The sequence below is a fragment of the Falco punctatus genome (assembly GCF_963210335.1).
Source record: "Falco punctatus genome assembly, chromosome: 2".
NCBI classification, from domain to species: Eukaryota; Metazoa; Chordata; class Aves; order Falconiformes; family Falconidae; genus Falco; species Falco punctatus.
Genome location: NC_137581.1, coordinates 84,280,640 through 84,301,448, shown reverse-complemented (window position 1 = coordinate 84,301,448; position 20,809 = coordinate 84,280,640). Strand labels below are relative to the sequence as shown.

Here is a 20,809-nt window from a genome sequence, read left to right as displayed (position 1 = left end):
TAATAATACTTGTGTAAAAAAATAAAATATTAGATTGGTTGAAGAAATGTGTTTTATTTTCTCCTGTTGGAAATTAATAGGCTCCCTGTCATCTTAAAAACATAATTCTGAATCACTAAAGTTTCAATTCATATTTCTGAACTGCTTAGTTTTCAGAAACTCGCAACAACAAAATAAATACATAAAAAATTTGTTACGAATTTGTGAATCTATTTATACAATATCTTAACTGTTGGATTGCCCTGCCAGGCTCTGAGAATGTATACACAGTTCTTTCCTCTGCTTGAGGGACTGAACATACACCTTGAAGGAAATTGTTCTCACCCTTAAGCAATAGGATATTCTAAGTAATTGCTCTTAGATAATCTTGCTGATCTTACTGTAATTTGAATATGTCATAATATTTAGATTCATGTAATAGATTCAAGTCATTATTCAGATAGAAAAACTCACACTGTAAAAGACTTTTAGCAAATCACATATTTGATTTGAACTCCACTTCTTATAAACTGTCCCAAGTATGAAGCTATAAAGTTTGATTTTTTTCTTGTTTTCTGGTTCGGTGCATACTTTCACAGGTCATAGCAATTGAAACAGCCTGGATAGAGGAGACTGACAGAGACCTTCTCTCTGTCCTCTCCTCACCCCTTTATTTTCTGCCCCAGACATGCTTATGTGACTGTGGGGAACTGGTAAATATTAGTGGTTTTTTTCATGACTACTATGTGCTCTCTGTGTGTTTATAATTCATTACTTGCTAATGGGTAAAATAAGATATTTTTTTAAGCATGACAAAGTAGGAAAGGGAAAATGATGACCTAGTTAAATAGCATCTCAAACACTCAAACCTAACAGCAAGGGCATTGGCCGTAAAGAAAGTACTGCTCTGTTGCTAGCTCGCTCACTATTTTGTTTCAAAAATGTTATTTCACTCTGAATGTGTTCTGTCACAGACTACCAGTAAGGGTTTACACTTAGTCCTATCACATTAGCCCTATTGCTGAAGGGCAGATTAGAAGGGGAAGAAATTTAAGTGTGTTTCTACTGCACTGTCTCAATTCAGCAAGGTGCAAGTCACGCTTGTCTTTTCACAGGTGAACTTGAGAGGGACAGGCAGAAGTCCAGAGTACGTCTAGCCATTTAACCATGACAATTACACCCATTATGTTGCTCAGGATTTTTTTTTCAGAATATTTTATGAAATACCATATATACACAAAAATTTGAGGTCTGCCAGATATGACAGAATGAATATGTTTTTCAGTAATAGTTTATACAGACTATCAGAACAAGCAAAATGCATATCACAGACATTTTTAATTAGGTAAGAAAAATTTAATGCAACATTAATAGTCTTCTCAGCATTATTAAAACACCTGCTGCATAAAGGATGATGTAACCTAAAGTTCACCAGCAGTCTTACACTGTGAGCAATTACAGGTTACTTTTGTTATTAATTTTAAATAGGCTACCATGCTTTGTTTGCACAGATTTTTGACTGCACACATACCATGCCCCACAAAATTCCATTTGGGCCATAGGTCCTTGAAGCATTGCCACATCTGAATTGTTTCAAAACAATACATTAGTTTATTAGGGGAATTAAGCTGCTCTGAGTCTCAAAAGGGCACAGGAAAATGCATAACACTTAGCAGACTGCAGTACTGCAGAAGGGCACCTACTGAGAAAGCTAAAAATAATTAAACATTATTTTTGACAAAGGAAAAAAGCATAAAACAGCCTAATCCTAAATGTTGCACATATGCTAAACATCCCCAAAAGTTTGTATGCACTAGCGTAAGTATTGCTGCAAATACCAAAATGCTATCCAAAAAAAAAAAAAGCAATACCCGGTTGGTATTTTATATTTTCAAATATGTATGCAGTTTACATGAGCATTATTTCTTTAGATATATCTTCTTTAACTTTTTTTTTCCTGAAGAGGAAGATTCAATTAAAACAAACCTTAAGGTGGAGCCCAATACACTTGAACATACAGTGTAAAGATTAAACTGAAAAATAGCTTAATTACACGATCAACATTTATGAGGTAGATAAAATGATGTCTAAGAATATTCCTGTTAGATAGTATATATATGCATAAATATGCAAGTGAGATATATTATATTACTGCATTAATACCGAATAAATTATAACATTTACCATTGTATACTCAGTTGTTATGTTCTTTTTAAAAAAATTATCATGAATAAATGCAAAGTCTTAAATTGTCGCCATCCTAAGTACTGTTTTCCTCTTAATCACCTTTAACAGTTGCTAGAACAAAGAATTTATTTCATTATCTTCCTTATGTGAATACTCCAGTGTGCTACCACAGATGTTGAGCTCTCAGGGATTGATTTCAGGCCTGGAAGTCTGGGAGGATCACATGTGCAAGTATCATTACCTTTCAAAGGCAACAGTTCCTCAATGACCCCACTCAGAAGCAGTTTTTAAAGACAATGGGAAAGACACAGCAACATACCATGAGAACTACAATGACAACTTAGACTAGAAAATGTCACCTGTCATTGAAGTTCTGGTTGAAGGATACATTAGCTTTAAGAATATAATTAAACAGGCTTTGCCAAAATGAATACCTGCTCTAACCACTTTGACTATGCTTTTTTAGCATGGCTTATTCAAAGGCAGTGTATCTTTTTGATGTTATGCCTTTCAAGCACAAGCAAATTAAAAAACTCGGCAATGGCATAAAAATGGAAATACATTCCATAAGACAAACACAATGGGAAGTATAAGCTTTTGATAAAGGCAACGCTTAGGGCAGCCAGAAGAATTGCACATGCACAATTCCTCTGTGTTGTACAAGCAAACATTCTGCACCTGAGGCACTCAGCTAACTCTGTGAGACATCACCACTGGCAGGAACATTAAAAGCTGATGCTTAAGTGCTAGCTCTGTGCTGAGGCTTGCTGCTGAAGAGAGAGAGAGGCTTTCTGGAAAAGTGGATTTGCAGTCACAGCGCAGGTCTTAGCCATTGCAGCAACTGCACCACCTTCACACTCTTGACTCTGCTTTACAGAAGAGCTGTTGGATCAAATTCCCAAGGACAGCTGAGCTGCTCTAGCAGAAGCTGAGCCAAGCATCCTCCCTACAGCCCACAAGATACACAGCAAAGACTGCAACACAGGGGCAACTGTCCAAGGGCAGTTCAGTTTAAGTCACCATGGACTCCACAGTAAAGAACTTTCCTCTACTTTGAGAGGGCATTTTGACAAGTGTAGGAGGCTTCACAGCATTTAGTCAGACTGTGAAACAAATATCTATTAATGGCTAATATTTATTTATGATTTCAGCACTTTGGTACATATGCAAATCTAAAGATAAATCTTAGATGAAAGACCAGCTGCATCCTACTTTTAGTCTTAGCAACCACTTAGCCTTGTTTTACCTTTGGATCCCATGAGAAAAAAAACCTAAGATGTTACCTCCTGAAAGACAGAAATATGCTTTGAAAAAACTAAAACGCCAGGTCAGTTTACAAAGGGGAAAGCCTCTGTAACTACATCTGCACTACAGGCTTTTTTCTGTTTGGGTCTTGGTTTTTTTTCTTCCCCACCACCCCTCAGTATAAGGCAACATAAAAAGGATTTGTCATAAGGATTGCTGTATCAATGGTTTCCAATGCAAGCACTAAATGTGCTTTTTCATAACTACATCTGAAGGAGTAAAAAAATCATGAATAAATTTCAGAATCACTAGCTTCTTTGGAAGAGCATAAGAAGTGATTTTGGTAGAAATTATAAAAAAAATATATAAAAACTATTCCAAAAAGTTATCATCTTCTACACTCATGTCTAGAATGTAATTTGGAGAAAAAAAAAGAAAAAAAGAAAAAAGGTAAATACAACATATACATACTACATAATGCATATCTGTGTGTACCTGAAGATTATATTGAATATTAAGGTGTGTACAACAAGATAGTAGTTTCTAGTATGTTTAAAAAGAATAATTTTCATTGAGTGACAGCAAGACAAAAATGCTTGGTGTACATGTGTTTGTCATGAAAGATTTCTTTCTAATCGTATTCAGCTATGGACAACTCACACTCATTGCAGCCTCTACCAATTCAAGTCTGTACATTAATATTCTCTACATCAGAAGTCCACTATTTTCTGTTACTGCCATCGGTAACAGTAGCCCTGGGGATTCTCAGCTCTAAGATGCGCTTCTTCAGTGTGTGATACTTCTGGTCAAATGCAAGCAGCTTGTGTTCTACTAGTGCTGTGCACCTTGCAGTTAAGAACTCCTAAATTGCAGAAATATCCATCAGTCATTCTACTCTAAAAAGCCAAAGAATAAATAATTTTTATGAAAAACTACAGTATTGATATAGGCATAAAAGAAAACTGTGTAGGATATATCTAAGACTCTGTGACTTCCTCTTTGAAGTAAGTTAAGAAAAAAACTCTTCAGAAAGACTATTACTATTAAGTAAGTAAGATCACACGTTGTAACATTCCATCTCTATTTAGCCATTTTTATCAGATACTTTCCACAGTGGTAAAAGTTATAGATGTCTAGTACAAATGAATGGTTGTGATGGAAGATAATGCTTTGTGAAATGACTAGAAGCAGTTGGTTAATTTAAAGGTGAGATGGAAGCTTGCTGTGCCCAGGATATGGGCACTGTAAGGCTATATCTTCTGTATTGAAGAAAAAAAAAATCCTATTATTAAGCTATACTGTATTAGGGAAAAGTAATTTCCTGTCCTACTTTAAGCCCACTTTAGAAAGCAGTCCTAATGATGCTCGGAACATTGCTAGCAGACATAAAACTTGAGTTAGTTTTTACTAACTAGTTACAATTTACTAGAAACACATAGGTTACAATAAGACAAAGATATAACTCCACAATAGCACAAAAAAGCAAAAGATGGTAACTGAAAGACAAGACACAGTAACTCGACGCAGCCGTATGTGAATAAGCTGTGCAGATTGCTCCAACTGCCAATGGGACCCTGTGTGCTGGAGTGATTATATTAATGTAAATTAGTGTAGAGTGAAAAAGGGAGCGGAGCTGGAGCTGATTACCTGGCCCCTCTCAGCAAGTTATTAAACTAATCACCCACTGATATATTTGAAAAACACATTCCAAAAGCATAAGATCAGCCAGTGTCACCTTGTTAATGGGGAACCAAACTGCACCACAGGTTTATCAGTAACAATAGCAGCAAACAGTGCACTTGCACTGGATTTTCTTCCCAAGAACAATGTGTTCAGTTCATATCAGTGATAGGGACAGTACTGAGAAATCCACTCACTTAACTATTTTCTTAACCTTCAATTTTCAGCTACTTGTAATTACAGCCTATACTAGTTTCAGACTGATTATTCCTAACTTTGCAGAGCCTAAATATCTCATAAGAAGTGTTTAGTTTGGGCAACAGAAGCATAATTAAATTCACAAACATTTGCAGGCTTTCAGCAGAGATTTGAAGATTATATCAAATATTTCCCTGTAGCACTCTCAATATTTCTTTTATGATTAATTCCTCCTAACAACTTGAAATCCACTAATTCTCATCTCTACTGCACTGTGTACATATATCACCTTAATTTAATCTTTGTTAAATCCCTTCTTCTGTCAACTTACAATGGTGCATTTTGTGACGTTTTAATGTCAACCAGCTTCTGTGTTGCTGTACATGAAAATTCAAAGAAAAAAGCTAGCTGTAGGAGGACAATTCAAGGAAATATTCTTGACCTTTGAAAAGCAGTGAAAACTAAATAATCATTATTTCCATTCTTTCTAAGTGCCTTCCTTAAAGACTTCCTCCTATTTCTAGTTCTCTTCATGACAGAATTTTTAAAAACACTACCGTTCAACATTACTAGTGTTCCCCTTAAATATACTAGACAGGAGAACTGAATCTGTACTGTCCTCATAAAACTTCATTTCTTTTTGGATTTAGTTTGCATTTTTTCCTTTGGCTTAGGAAAATCCTCTATTTAATATTTATAGACAACTTCTCAACCCCCTGTTCCTCAGTTTATCAAGCATTGACTTGCCTTTTGCTATATTGTTGTATTACCACTGTTGCAACAGTCTTATCTATATCATAAAGCACTATGGGAAAACCTTAGTTCTTTGGTCACTTTATTTTCTTTCCGATTATTTTCTGTCTCCTTTTGAAACAGCATTTAGGCATGTCCTGCTACATTATTTTCTTCCATTTCTACTCACTTTCTATTTTAAACTCACATTGTATTATCAACTACTTGCACAAAAATAACATTTGGGAAGATCTGGTTTTATATAAGTGCTACATAATCACAGAAAATACTTTATTATTTTTTCTTAGTTTTAACTACAGCAGGTAAAACGGAGTGGACTGCACACCATAAACCTAAGCCTCAAGCCAGAAGTCTGAGCTGTGTTAAAAAAGCATTTCAAAATTTATGCAAAATATTTAGCAAAACAGAATGCGGTAATGAATCTGGTAAATTCGAAAGACAATGTATATCCATTGATAGGGCTCTGGCTTGTGGGGAAATGTATTATTTTTTTTTTTAATACTCCTCAACATTAAACTATTGGTAGGATCAGGGACAGTCATTTTACTTGTCTGAGCTTCTGTCTTCTTCCTGCCTCTGTTCTGTCTATATAGAATGTAAAATCTTGGGATCGCTTCATATCAGAGGTAGGATAAAGAGTATTAAATACAGATATTAATAGACTATAAAATAACAGACTTTCTGATATTGGTATAGTATTGACACAAATTATTATTTATTAATAATAAAGCAAGCTTTCAATTCTTTTTAAAACTAGATAAATTCTGTTAAACTGCAAGCTTTTTTCAATTTCCTAAAAATTAAATGTTGATTAAAACAATATCTTTTTCAGGTTAAAAAGAACTTTCCTTGACAGCTTTCTTTACAAGAAATATTCTTTGGCCATCTAACATAACCTTTGACAATTTAAATACATTTTGAATTAAGTTTTAAAACCATAAAAAGTACAGTTCTATAGACAAAGCTTTACTTGCAAAAGTAAAGAAGAAAATGGAGAAATTAATTAAAAAAAAAAAAAAAAAAAAAAAAAAAAAAAAAAACACGACTACCACCTTTTCCTATTTGATGTCCACATTTGTAATCACAAAAGTATTCCTCTGGAACACTTACCATCTCAAAAATAGCACAGAAACTGTTTAGAATAAACTGGGAGCTGATAATCTGAAAGTAACCAGGTATTCTGGAATTTTCTCCCTTTGATTTTACTGTAAGTGACCAAAGAAGCATCTATGACTGACAATTAAAAGAAAGGTTTTTTTCCGCAGTGGAATGAAGTGGAGCCATGTGAACTTCAGAAACTGCCTGCTTTGATATTGGCATTATTAATATTATTGGATTCTTTTAAAAGAAAGCATTTAAAAAATGCTGCCCCTCTCCAACAAAGAGAGACATTAGTGACACTGTTGCAAAAAAAAATGATCAGAAAAAACAAGCTCAGCTTAAAATTTAATTAAAAGTTTCAAAAATCTTAAAAGGAGAAGTTCCATATATGCCTGGAATAAACATTTGACTTAGCACCGTTTGCAGGCATACGGCCTGCCATACTAAATATACATCTAATTTTAAAAGAAATTATAATTTTACACAAACTGACAATGAACTTATCTGTAATAACAAACATACCCACGTTTGCTGCATCAACAGTTTGTGGTATCTTTGTTGACAATTTCTGAAGGGCCTGTTCACCATCTGTCTTCTCTGGTGAGCTGTTACGTTGAGACTGCTGCTGGGCTTCATCTTCAGCAACAAATGAAATTACACCTAAAACAAATAGATACCAGGTGTTATATTAGCCAGGGCATTACCTTTATAAAACAGACTGCCAGACGGGTATAAGTACTTCCTCAATTCAAAACTAATAAAAAATGAAGTAAAACTTCCACACCAGATGTCAGCCAGCTAATTATAATTTATGGTAATAAAAAATACATCTTGAGTGAGTTCAAATAACCATTTCTTCTCCCTAAAGTGTTCTTCTACTCTATAAGTACATGAAAAGATAAGTAATAAGAAATACAAGCAAACTCACTTTTTTAAAGTTATAAAATATGGTGGATAATAATCTTTCCTCCCAGCACAACTTTCTATGCATATTCTTGATTGTTTCTGCTATTTTTTTTAAATCACAGTGTTTCATTCCAGTGCTATAAGATAATAAATTTAATAGTTAACATATTCCTGTGATATTATTTCTTTTTCACTGTATATTAAGTAGTAATCAAGTATTTAGGGATTATCAAATACATAGAGATTGTAGAACCAGGATTTTTAAATTGGAAGATCTCTATTTGATAATAAAAAATCTAATTTAGAGAAATCTAGTATGCATATAATTCCTTTAAATAACATTAATATTATTTTGGGAAAATTGATATACTGGCTGTAAATAAGCAACTTTTGTTTCTTGCATTATGTGCCTCAGACTACGAATTTTAAATCTACATAGATTTTTTTAAATACTACATGTCATTATTATTTTATCTAAATGACTGTCCCTCAGTATTTCAATATATTCTGGAGAGTTTTAAAGTTGAAATAAATACATGTTGCAGGTTTAATTCTTGCCTTATATATACAAGGAAAATCTAATTTGAGGAGGTGTCTTATTTTATTATACAGTAAGAAATTTTCCTATTTGAGATCCTTAGAATTTATGTGAAATGGTCTCCCAAAGTGAACTTAACTAAGTCTCATTAAGGGTTTGGGAAAATTATTCATAGTGGAGCTTTTTTAATTCAAAATGGAGAATTAATATAAATTTATGAGAACAATTTGATTTGAAAATACCTACATTTAATTATATTTTTTGTTTCTCCAGCTTTGACAGGGATAGATGTGTGGTAAGAGATCGCATGTCAGACGGAACGCGCTGTGCTCCCTCACACTGCTGAATTTAACGTCCTACTAGCAGGAATAGCTAAAGGCTCATGTGGGACCTGGAAAGGGGAGCAGCAGCGAGGTGTGGAGATGGCATCACCGGTCACAGCAGCTGGCTCAGGAAGCCGCTGTGACTTTAGCAGCCAGGAGCTGATCAACCTTCCCGGACACGTACCTGTAAACACCCATCTCATTTAAAGGCCTCAAGGCTTAACTTTCCTCCCTTAATCACAGACTTCTGCAGAAGGCTGTATTCATGCTTCTAAACATTCTAGTTTCATTTCATATCATTTCAGGAAGGATCAATCTTAATGAAATGGCCTCATGGTTAGTTTTATAATAATATTATGGTAGAAGGATGTTAATCTTGAAAGGAAAAAGAAAAAAAAAAAAAAAAGAAAAAAAAGGAGGCAAATAAAACATAACTAAAGTCAAATGCTACCAGGATGTCTTGGAAAATCAAAATTCATTATATGCTCAATGGTAGCTACACCAGGTGGCAATTTCTACATGAGACACACTGACAAATTATTTCTGCTAAGAAGGATTACATTAAATCATTACAGGGAGGCAAGGTTTATCATCTCCACATTGCCACTGTCTCTTTTTCTCTAGAAGACAGCCACCGGACAGCACAGGTATAAAACACCAAAGCTGAAAACAAAACGAAAAAAATGGAAACAGGTGTGTACTAAAATCCAGAAAAAGGAATATAGATTTAAATATATTGGAATCCCAGATTTTCTTCCCTCTATTAAGAAATTCTGTACAAATAAAAACCAAATATTAAAATAAAAATAGTTAAAATCCAAAACAAAACCTATTTAAAATCAAAAATATTTACAAATTCCTAAAATTAATCACAGTACAGAAACCAGAAATCATGTCCAAATAAGCAGGAGAGTGATTGCAATTTCAGGAAATCATTAAGTATTTACCAAAAAAAGTCTTCAGAAAAAAAGAGATGTGTAAATACAATAAAAAAGAAAACCATTACAGAAATCTCAGAAGAATGAAGTCTGAAGAAAATGCTCAAGGTATACAAATATTGATGTAAGATGACACTTTTGATGGCACTAATAGGTAATGGATTTTAGGATGTACACTGAGTAATCTGATTTTAATATATATATATTCAATATATAATCTCTAGTATAATTTTGGTCTATTGCAGCACAATATTAGAGAGAAGCAAAGTGCAAGAGAAAGACTCCATTAATTTTAATACCATCCTAACCATCAATATATTTAAAATAGCAAAAATGTTAATGAGTAAAAAATGTAATATTATAGCTTCAAAGTTCATTGAAACTACTTGAATAAATGCTGAAACTACTTGAATAAATGCTGAAACTACTTGAATAAATGCTGAAAGTCACAGAATTCATAAATCCTAAAGCCACCTTACAGTACAGAGTATTTTGTTACACTTCGTTTTAAAATTTAAGTAATTTTTCCTTCTAGTCCTTGCTTCCAGTGATAATGAAGGGTTGTCTGTATTTCATAATATTTTACTGTGCATATGTGCATGGGAGAGAAAGAGGGTCAGAATGCAAATGTTCAGATTTAATTTTTTTTTATTTCATCAGTAAGTAAGGGGATGGTAAAACTAACTTTTTTGGCTTTACACAAAATGTGCTTCTCAAAGCACCAAAATAATTGGCTGAAGAACTCTGAATAACTAAGTTTTTATTTCCAGCAAATCTTGAAATGCTTGAAAAGTTCCAGAACTGTAAATTGCTAATGCTCAATATTTCAAGAGCTAGTGGAAGAACTATGGTAACTAAAAAGTACTTGAATTTCTAAACCACTGTGCTATTAATCTGACAATCACTTGATCAAAATATCAGTGAAGAATTGTACTAGAATTGCTGACAAGTTTCCTTCTTTATGGAAAATAGATCTCAAACAAACAATTAATAACAATTATGTTAAAATCTTGATCAATAAAGGTGACTGGACCAATGTAATGTATTCAGATCTCTGCAAGGCACTCAATTAAATCTGTCAGAGTATTTCAGTAAAAAAATAATCAGTTTTACTACAGATGGCATACATTTTTAAACTCAGTTTATCTGCTTAATCTTAAAATATTCATAAATTGTCTTTCATAATTTTCATGGGCATGAAAGTATCAACTTCTGGCTCAAAGGTATTTAAATTTTTTATTAGGGGAAAAAAGAAAATCATTGCTGGCAAGAACTGCAAACAACAAAAAAAAAAGTGTATTAATTTCAGGTCATATATAGAATGCAGAAACCTTATCAATGAGGACACTTAATACGTAGTATGCTCTGCATGACTTCAGTCATTAAATGAAGACAGAATACTTTCCTAGGAAGTGTTCATAAGCAAAATGCTCTCCTAGTTGGGGAGTGAATGGTGCAATCCAATGCCCATTACTGCAGATGAAGATAGTTAATGATGTATAAATATATGGATTTATTTAAGTTATGGGCTACGAAAAAATTCCAATCAAAAAGCATTTTGCAGGATGGGAAAAAGCATTTTATACAATGAAGAGTAAGAAAAAGTCCATAGCACTCTATGAAGTAATAAAAAATACATGGAAAGGTGCAGAAACACTGCATCAAATATGACACATGTAAAATAACAAATGAGCATGTTTATGTTTTTTCATAAGGTTCTGTTCAACTTGGCTCTAATGTTATGAAAGGGCTTTGGTACAAGAAGTTTTGGCCCTTCAGTTGTGAACACACTGTCATCCTACAGAACCCGCTGCTGCTTACACCATCTCCAGCGAAGGCAGCACTATCTCATGTTACCTTATTGATACTGCAAAGCAACTGATAAATCAAAATTTGTTCATACCTAACAGACCCCACCCAATGTCTGGCTTTTTTTCTTGCATCTCACTGCTCAGCTCTGACTTTGGTCACACATTACGTAACAATGTAACTTGTCAAAATATCACGGGTGACAATTTCTAAAGCATACATTCAAAAACAAACAAGACCATGTACATCACAGAGATATCATTCCCACTGATTCAATTGGCCATAGTACTATGCCACCGTTAAGTATTTTAGAAAATAGCACTCCTCAGTTGTCCTTTGGCATATATATAATATCAAAATTGCCAGAGCAACAATACAAGAATTCCTAGAATTATACTGAAAATTAATAATTAAAAATTACATAAATTGTGAGGCTTTCCTTCTGCTCATACAACGTTGCTTTAAAAGGTTTCTTGGTCAAAATGTCATTGCACGTTTTCTAGCTGTACTATCCCGTGTTTAAATATTTTATACAACTTTAATACACATATTTATACTGAAGCCTTATATTGCTTCAGAGAAGATGCACCTCTTTAAAAGGAGGCAGGCTGTTGTATTTCCCAATAAAATCGCAATTGCGATACCACATTAGACTGACTCACTGGCTATAGACTACAATACCCCACCCCTGCATCCAATTAAGAAAGCAAGAGATATTGAAATTTTCCCTTTTGGTATAATTTGAATGAGCTATTTGGAAGATATGTATTGTACGTTATTATTTTCTGGTGCAGAGAGATGAGATAAAACCCCACAACATCCCAATATTTGAACTAGAAATGAGCAGAAGGCTCTGTGGCCATGCAATTCATCACACATCTGAAAAAGATATAGAAATGCTTGGCTTGTGGTTTCAATATACCAGCATGATCTTACTAAGCATAGGTCTTGGGAGTAGGAGGAGGGGGTTTTATGTTTTCCTGGTGGGTTTTGGGTGGTTGTTTTTTTTCCAATTTTTCTGGCGATTTTTTCTACTGACAAAAAGAGATCTTTACCATAGGATACAACAAAACTTTATCATCTCTATTTTGCACAGGAAAACCTCTGTGATGATAAACGTAAATTCTAAAGAGTTTCTGTAAATCACACTACTTATTGGTATACTGGGACTAAATTAATTGCTCCCTGCGTCAATGAAAATGAAGCAGAAAAAGCTTTAAGACTCACACATAGGAGAAATCAGTGAGTGGCAAATCCTGCTGTCAGCTATCACTCATATATGGTTTTGTAGCATTTAATAAAGATATTTTTATTATTATTATTTACAGTTCCCACTGTCTGTTCTTAAGGTGACAATGAAACCATGATGTGAAACGGCACAGGAGAGTATGCAACTCCAACTGCACTAGGATAGATGGAAGGGTATGCTGGGGTTCATCATGCCAGGCGGTGGCATGTATGAATGGAGCAGCCCTTCTTCAGAGAACTCCAGTGGTCCAGCAGTGGAGGTATGCCACAGCCATTCGTGGTAACCAAGGACTCAACAAGATCCTTCTAACTTTGCCTTTCTTACAGATAAATTAGACTCAATTTGTTAGGGTGTCACAGTTGAAGAGGAAGTGCTTAAAGCAAAGGTACGATGGACAGGTGCTGGAGATACAGCGGTGGCGATGAGAAGCTACAGACTGTCTTCCTCCCGCACATGATTTTATGATTCCATTGAAATTAGTGTGATCAGTAGATCAATTTGCAGAAGTCCTCCAAACAAAGAAATGGATAATGTTCTTTTCTAAATCAGATTTCACACAAGTGTTGAATGGAAAATACTGTTGAAAAAATGTGTTTAATCAATTCATTTACAGGCTAGAATGTACTGGCATGATCTTCACCATTTTATTAAAAATGTCCTACAGCTGCAGTCTGACAGGCCATGGACTGTAATATATTGCCCTTTTTCTTCATTGTAAGCTTCAAAAGCTCCAAGTAACATGGAAAAGTGCTGCCTACTAAGTACAGATTAGTTAAAAAACGAATGAAAGGTAATACATGAAATTAGAAAGCTCCATTCCAAAAGCTAGAAAAAAATTTATGGATAAAAGTACACTGACTATAACAGATGTGTATTTTTTGCATGAGAAATATTCAAGCTTTTTAAATTACAAGCTTTGGTCTGTTCTCAAAAAATTCTGGTCTATTCTGTGGAAAGAAGAAATAAGAGTTTGATAAAAGATAATGTAGTATGTAAAAGATGCTTTATCAAATCTAAAGAAAATCGCTCAGTTACTTAGAAAAGAGATTGCTGGAGAATTCTATCTGGTGCCAGAATCTTGTGTGAGGCATTCATTAGCTATTATTTTTATGTTAAAGCTGTCATACAGCTACAAACCAGCCAAAGCATATAATATTAGCCCTCTATTGGAATACTTCCAAATGGACTCTTGAAAAGAACTGGGCCCATTTTTAGCTTAGCAATCATAAAATAGCAAGAAGAAAAGAAAAGTAGTATAATTTTCTATCTATATAATTTTGCAACAAAAAGGACTTTGAATGCAACAGAAAAATGAAGACCATTTACTCGGTACAACTTATATGGTAAAAGTCCTTTTATGACAATTTATTTTAATACAACAAAAACAGCACTAGCAGACCAAGGCTACAAAGTTTTATAGTTACAAGTCAGGGAGTTATAAACTTGGAATCATCCATCAGCACTATGACAGTCTTCAAAGAGACATGTGGATAGTTTTTGAACATCACTATTTATTTTCAATCATTCAATGTGTTGACTCCATGGATTATTTACTTCCCTCTAAACAAATTCACAGTACTTAATAAAGAGTACCTTTCTTTTTGGGTGTTTAAATTATACTTTAGTTCCACTATCTTGAACCTAGAGAGGACTAAGATTCCGGAGTCATAATTAATTCCCACTTGAGTCACCTACATCTAATCTGTGATCCTCAAGCTTCAAGCTGGCTGCTGAAAAAAAATCTTAAAAGTGCAAAAAATGCATATATCTATATCTATCTATATATATATCAGCTTTGACGTTAAAGTTTCCCAGGAGCTAAACATTCTGCTTTGGGGAACAAATATGACTTCCCAGCCTTGCACAGTATGAAGCAGACAGACTTGCATTCTCCTTGAAGCCACAAAGTAAGTACTTCCTAACTGATGTTACCTTAGATAGGACACATGGTAGGGAGGTTAGTATCACACCTAACATCAGACAGCAAAATCAGCTGCTGCTTTTCAAACCTGTGACAGTCGCCTCTCTTTCCTTCACCCCTCTCCCTCCTACAGCAGCTGAACTATTAGAGAATGTGTAGAGATTTCTGTGACATAATCAAAACTGTCCCTGCTCCAGAGGAAGAATTAACACCATTTCCTAAGGTAGTGATTAAAGCAAGCACTGAGCCAGGGGTAGATAACTGAGCCCTGTCTGTCTTTAAAGGATAACTTCAGCCTTCTATCAAGTTATTTTAAAGCATAAAATAAGCTAACGGTTGCTGAAAAGAAAGAACATACGTGGCTTCCCAGTCTTTGAACCAATAACTTTTCTGTCAGATTAGGGAGGCTGGCTGTTCTCTTTTTTTCCTCATTCAGTGAGAAAAATATAATATTTCCAAATATAACAGAAACCATTGTAATAGAAGTTAGGGGAATGACAGAGCATAGGAGATGTCAACCCAAACACACCATCTCTGTCCCTTTGAAGGCATGGATTTTACCACCTCTTATTAATTGATAGATCCCTTGGAAATCCTTCTACTGATACTTTCAGTATATATAAAAGAAATGGGGGTTTTCTAAGCCAGAAGAGAAGAATATTCCTAAATCTTTAAAGCCTGAAAAAAAGAGCATAAGTTAAAATATAGTGCATCCTCAGTATTTCCTGGTGAACGTTTCTGATGGTTGCAAATTTCATTGAAAACTGACTCCTACTGATAGAAAGTGCATTTTGTCTCAGGGCTACAGATTTAACAAGAAGGCACTGAAGTCTTCCTGTGGCACTAGGTCAAACTTTGTTACAAGTATTGATTTCTTTTCTCAAATCACCTGTGAATTGAGATGGCATTATTACATACATTTTACACACCAGGTACTGTCACATTAAGAAGGGGGATTCTCTCAACCCTTTATATTTGATCAGCCTGTCAGTTTCCCAAGAAAGACGAGACCCTTGCGTCTGACCAGCCTGTCCGCTACCTGTGTTTTGACAGCCCCCTGTATCGGGGGGTGATTCGACCAACCTGTTCAGGGACCCCTGCCGACAGCATAGCTGAGTCAAGTCCCTTAAAACAACTACTCACATCTCCAAAGACTTACACAAAATGAACTTCAGCTGAAGGTTTTTATTATACAAAATGCAAGTTTGTGACAGAATAAGGTTCAAAGATTGCTGGTGATAATACACTGACTGCAGAGCAAGCTTAAAACGATGCACTTCAGGGCTAGCATGAGTTAGTCACAGAATAAAGTTCTTACCCAATAGGCTTCGCTATGGAGGAGAAGACAAGTTCAGCCCATCAAATGACAACGGAGTCTTCCCTATCTTCTCCCCTTCTGTGCATACTTCTTATACTTCATAGTACATTGCGTATTCACTATCATACACAGGAATGGTTAAAAGTTTCTCGCTTTTTTTGTGCCAATTAGCACACATCCTCAGATAACACTACTGAAGCTCTCTGCTAACTACACATACTCTTTAAGCAGGGTCTTGCCGTCTTTCAGGGGGACTATTTGAGTTGGAGATCGTGATCTCCCACTACCACAATTATCTTTGTCCTATTTTCAACTAATTTTCTGTTGATGTCAGTGGATTGCAACACCTTATCATCCTGTTTCCTCTCATAGCCAGAACTTTCTTCACTTGAAGGCTTCTTTCTGTGTAACTTAGACAATGGTGTTCTTTTCACTATCTGGTCTTACCTTCTCATCCTTCCCAAGGCTGACTCCTTTGACTGGAAGTCCCTTCATTTGTACCAGCTTTAGAGAGTAGGTCAAGCTTGACTGAACTTTGTGCACAGATTTGTTTAACGTAGTTAAACACTAAATCAGAGTTTGGAAATTCAAGAGTTTAGAAAATTCCCCCCTCTTGGACTTATTCCAGTCCAAGACCATTCTATTTTCTTTACATTTAGATGGAGCTTGAGTGACTCCAGTCATACACATTTTTGTTACTGATTGGTATCACATGCCCAGTGAGGTGTACCTTGGAGGCAGGTAACTTTGAGATGGAGGTGTGCATTGTTATCACAATGAGATTATTTCATCTGAGGAAAGTAATTTCTCCACAATGGTTGGCTCATAAGCAGACATCTACTCATAGATTCTTTATTTGACAACTTGTATGCAGCTTGACAGCTGTGTGGTACCATCAAATTCCCATTCCCCACAGGGAACACAACAGAGCCTGGCCGCGGGGTCTCCATTCCACTCCACCCTCCATCACTCCTATCGGCATGTGCTGAGAAGACAGGATGTGTTTCTTAGGGAGCCGTGGCAAAGTAGATTCCATGCATGCCAACCATCCTGAAAGCCACAGCTGTATTTTTCCCTAAAAAAAGCTTTCTGGAATATTACGCTTCTATTAGGTCCCCCTTCTCTTTAATTTCCCCCCAAAGTAATTTTCCCACAGATATTAAAACCATAATGACCAAAAGAGCAAACTAGTTTGGCAACCTCAGGGACGAGTTTTAGTAACTTTTTAATGTTGAGAAACAGCTATCATTAATCTCAACTGTCTAAGAAGGTAGCAGAATCAAGTGTTTGGAGTTAAGAACCCACAAAATCAAAGCTATACAGTAAGCATTTTGGATGAAGAGATTTATCCAGTATCAGAAATCCTTTCATTTAAGAAGTTGTTAAAATCTAAGTTTCCTGCAGTGCTATTCAGTTACTTTTAAGAGTGTGTCCTCCCAGACACACTCTCGTACTCTGCTGAGCATTACTATAATAGCTACTCTATAGGGAAGAAAAAGACCAATTGTACAGCCTCATTCTCACAATTGTGCTTTTCATACTATTCAAAGAATTAGCACCATGGAGTTGTAAACTTACTACTAAGCATATGAAAATTATGAAAGCTGCATTGTTAATAAAATACATATTTGCAGGACAAAATGTTAAATGTGACATGCTGATGTTAATTAAGACAAGCAAGAGTTTTGCTGTTGTATGATAAGAATACTACTATAAATATGGACTGATGCAAATTATTGCTATTAATTTTAGGCATCCCTGTACTCTACACATCTCAAATAGGAAGCAGCTTCACTACATTCTATGTAGGCACTCTTGCCTTGTGGTCAACAGACTGAATTTTAATCAAGGGCAAGAATCAAATTCTGCTCTCTGCCTTTAAACTTTTGGTTCTAGTAGTGCTAAGATAACTACAGCTACTCAACAGGTTCTGGAAAATTAAATTTAGACCCAAGAACTTGGTGATAATTCAAAATAATTAATTCCTATTAAGTCAATTTTCATGGACCAATTAACTGCATAATGTTGCGCATATGCTGGCATTTTTTAAGCACCTGACCACATATTTATAGTAATATATCTTTAAAAATAAAAATGAGCCAGCATAAAACCCAGTATCAGCAGTGGTTATAGCCTTACTTCCAAAAGAAAGGTTATGTTGAACAGAAATGTAAGCATTAAATGTAAATAGATTTAATCTGCTAATTTATAGGGATATTTTATATTCTCGTCTATTGGGTCTGACTGAACCTCACAGCAGCCCTCATAGTGCCATGCTTTGTACTGGTCGCTAGAAAGGTGATGATAACACACCAGTTTTTTGCACAGCATCAAGGCTGGCTCTCCAACCTTCCCCACTGCCCCTTCACCAGTTGGCTGGGGGTGGGAAAATCTTGTGAGGGGACATAGCCAGGACAGCTGACCCAAACTGACCAACAGGATATTCCATACCATATGATGTCTGCTCAGACATAAAAGCTAAGAGAAAGGGTGGTGGGTGTTGGGGGGCATTCATTATTTACAATGTTTGTCTTCCAGAGCAACTGCTACACGTACTGAAGCCCTGCTTCCTGGGCAGTGGCTGAACATTGTCTGCTGATGGTAAGTAGAGAATAACATCTTTTGTTTTCCTTCACTGCCACACACACAATTTTTGCTATTGCTTCATTAAACTGCCTTTATCTTGACCCACAAGGTTTTTTTCATCTTATTTTCTCCTCCTCTGTTCTGTTGAAGAGGGGAACGATAGAGAACCTTGGTGGGCACCTGGTGTCCAGCCAAGGTCAACCCACCACAACTTGGGTTCTACATTGTACCTTGAAAGATTCCTCGTCTCCACGGAGATACAGTCAAAGTGTAAGCGACTGTGTCATCTGGTTCTACAGTAATAACAGGTGTGCCACCCACCATTGAAAGATCTGAAGATACCTGGTGAAGAGAATTCACAGAGGAAAAATCATCAAAAGCAGGTTACTGTTGCAAGAACACTACAGGCACAGTATCCATTCTACTTGCTTTGAAAAGTAGGATATAAAGTAAGTCCTAGCCCATTAGAAAGTCTTAACCTTTAAGCATATGAAAAGAATACACATTGTAAGAGTAGTGCTGGCATGTACAGATCATATCAAGCATAAATTTTGAAGTCATTATTCAACATGAGTAGAAGTATCTCATTTAGAATATGGAACTACTTGCATATGCAGAGATTTGCAGTCAGGCCTTTAATACTTTACATACATTTTCTTTAGAAGTGTAACAAAGAGGTTTAACAGTAGTGATCCATCTAACTAGACAGAGCAAAGCAAAATCTGAAGTGCTGTTTCAACATCAATTGCTATATCTCAAGTGATAATAAACCATGCTTTTTGATATGTCATATTTTGTAAATGACACATATACAGTGGCACACATAGTAACTATTTGAAAAATGAAAAGATCAATACAATTTTCATAGGCTGAACTTTAGATTTTATAAACTACAAAGTTGATTGCAGGAATATAGGATGAGAGTATTCCTTAATTGCATCTCATTTCTTTGTCCCTTGTATAAGTTTGCTACGGACAGACTCTATGATCAGCTGCTCATGGAACAGACATTCAAGTCTGACGCATTACCAACCACAGCTGACAATTATCTGCTTAAGTCACTGGCTGTGCAGAAAGCCAGCAGGTGGACTGCATGCCTGGTTCTGCTCACACACTCTCTTCTGTTACCTCTGCCACTGGGTGAAGCAAACTGCTGCTGAGAGACAGTATTTAATGATGCCACAATTCCTGCAGTGGCTATCTGACTGAAGGTGATGATTACCACAGACATAGAACTCTTTTAAAAAAATATTTTCAGGATATCATGTAGTACTGTAGCATGGTTTAGTTTCTTATTATATTAAATAATAAAATTGTATCTGTGCTGTTTAGGTGAATTTTCAGTGAAATAACAAATCAAGTCAGAAAGGCTTTTTTTTTTTTTCCCCCAGCTCATTTATTCATTTCACTAATGACCTCACCTAGCCTGTCAAGCATCTAAGACTTGGATTCTACAAAGATCTCTTTCATGACAGTAAAAGTATTAGATGCACAGATCATTTTCTTCCACCCCAAAGTTTTTTGTTTGTTTTTTTGTTTGTTTGGTTTTTAGTTAGTTTTGTTCATACTTTCTGTAGAGAAAAGCAGTTCTAAGATCATCTTGCCTTCTATTACAGCCAACCATTGCCTATAATGTTTGTCCTCCTTGGGGTATTTATGTTAATATAATCCTTTGTTCAAGTGCTAGTACAATCTGGAACTTCTATTCCAAGTAACAAAGGAAAAAAAACAACTGTAAGGCAATAATCTTCCTCTTCCCCAGTACTGGCATTTCAAGCTAGATATTAGTAGTCCAACAACCAAAAATAATAGAAAAACAGACTAGTTGTCAAGAAAAAAACGAGCCAAAAAGACAATGATGGAAAGCCTTTTTGAATTGTCTTTTTATATAAGAAAAAGTAACATGGAGGCAGAAGCAAAAGTAGGATAAATGTGATTAATTCAAATTGGATAAAAAGCAGGGAAGTAGGGTAATACAGTTTCTGTCAAAGACTGGACATATCAGACTAGTTTCCACCAAAACATGTCAAAGTAAAAGGAACACTACTGGCACAGTTGACTGTAAACATGAAACAGAT

General features: G+C 35.4%; 1 protein-coding gene across 1 annotated transcript in view; it reads right to left on the bottom strand.

Moving 5' to 3' along the window:
• The window catches only part of CFAP47 (cilia and flagella associated protein 47), a 374,253-nt gene that overhangs the window by 152,309 nt on the left and 201,135 nt on the right, over positions 1 to 20,809 (bottom strand). The window contains exons 49-50 of the mRNA XM_080377676.1: positions 18,962 to 19,073; positions 7,666 to 7,803 (exon numbers count right to left, since the gene is read on the bottom strand). Of these exons, the coding sequence (XP_080233802.1) occupies positions 7,666 to 7,803; positions 18,962 to 19,073 (250 nt within the window). The remainder of the gene's footprint in view (positions 1 to 7,665; positions 7,804 to 18,961; positions 19,074 to 20,809) is intronic.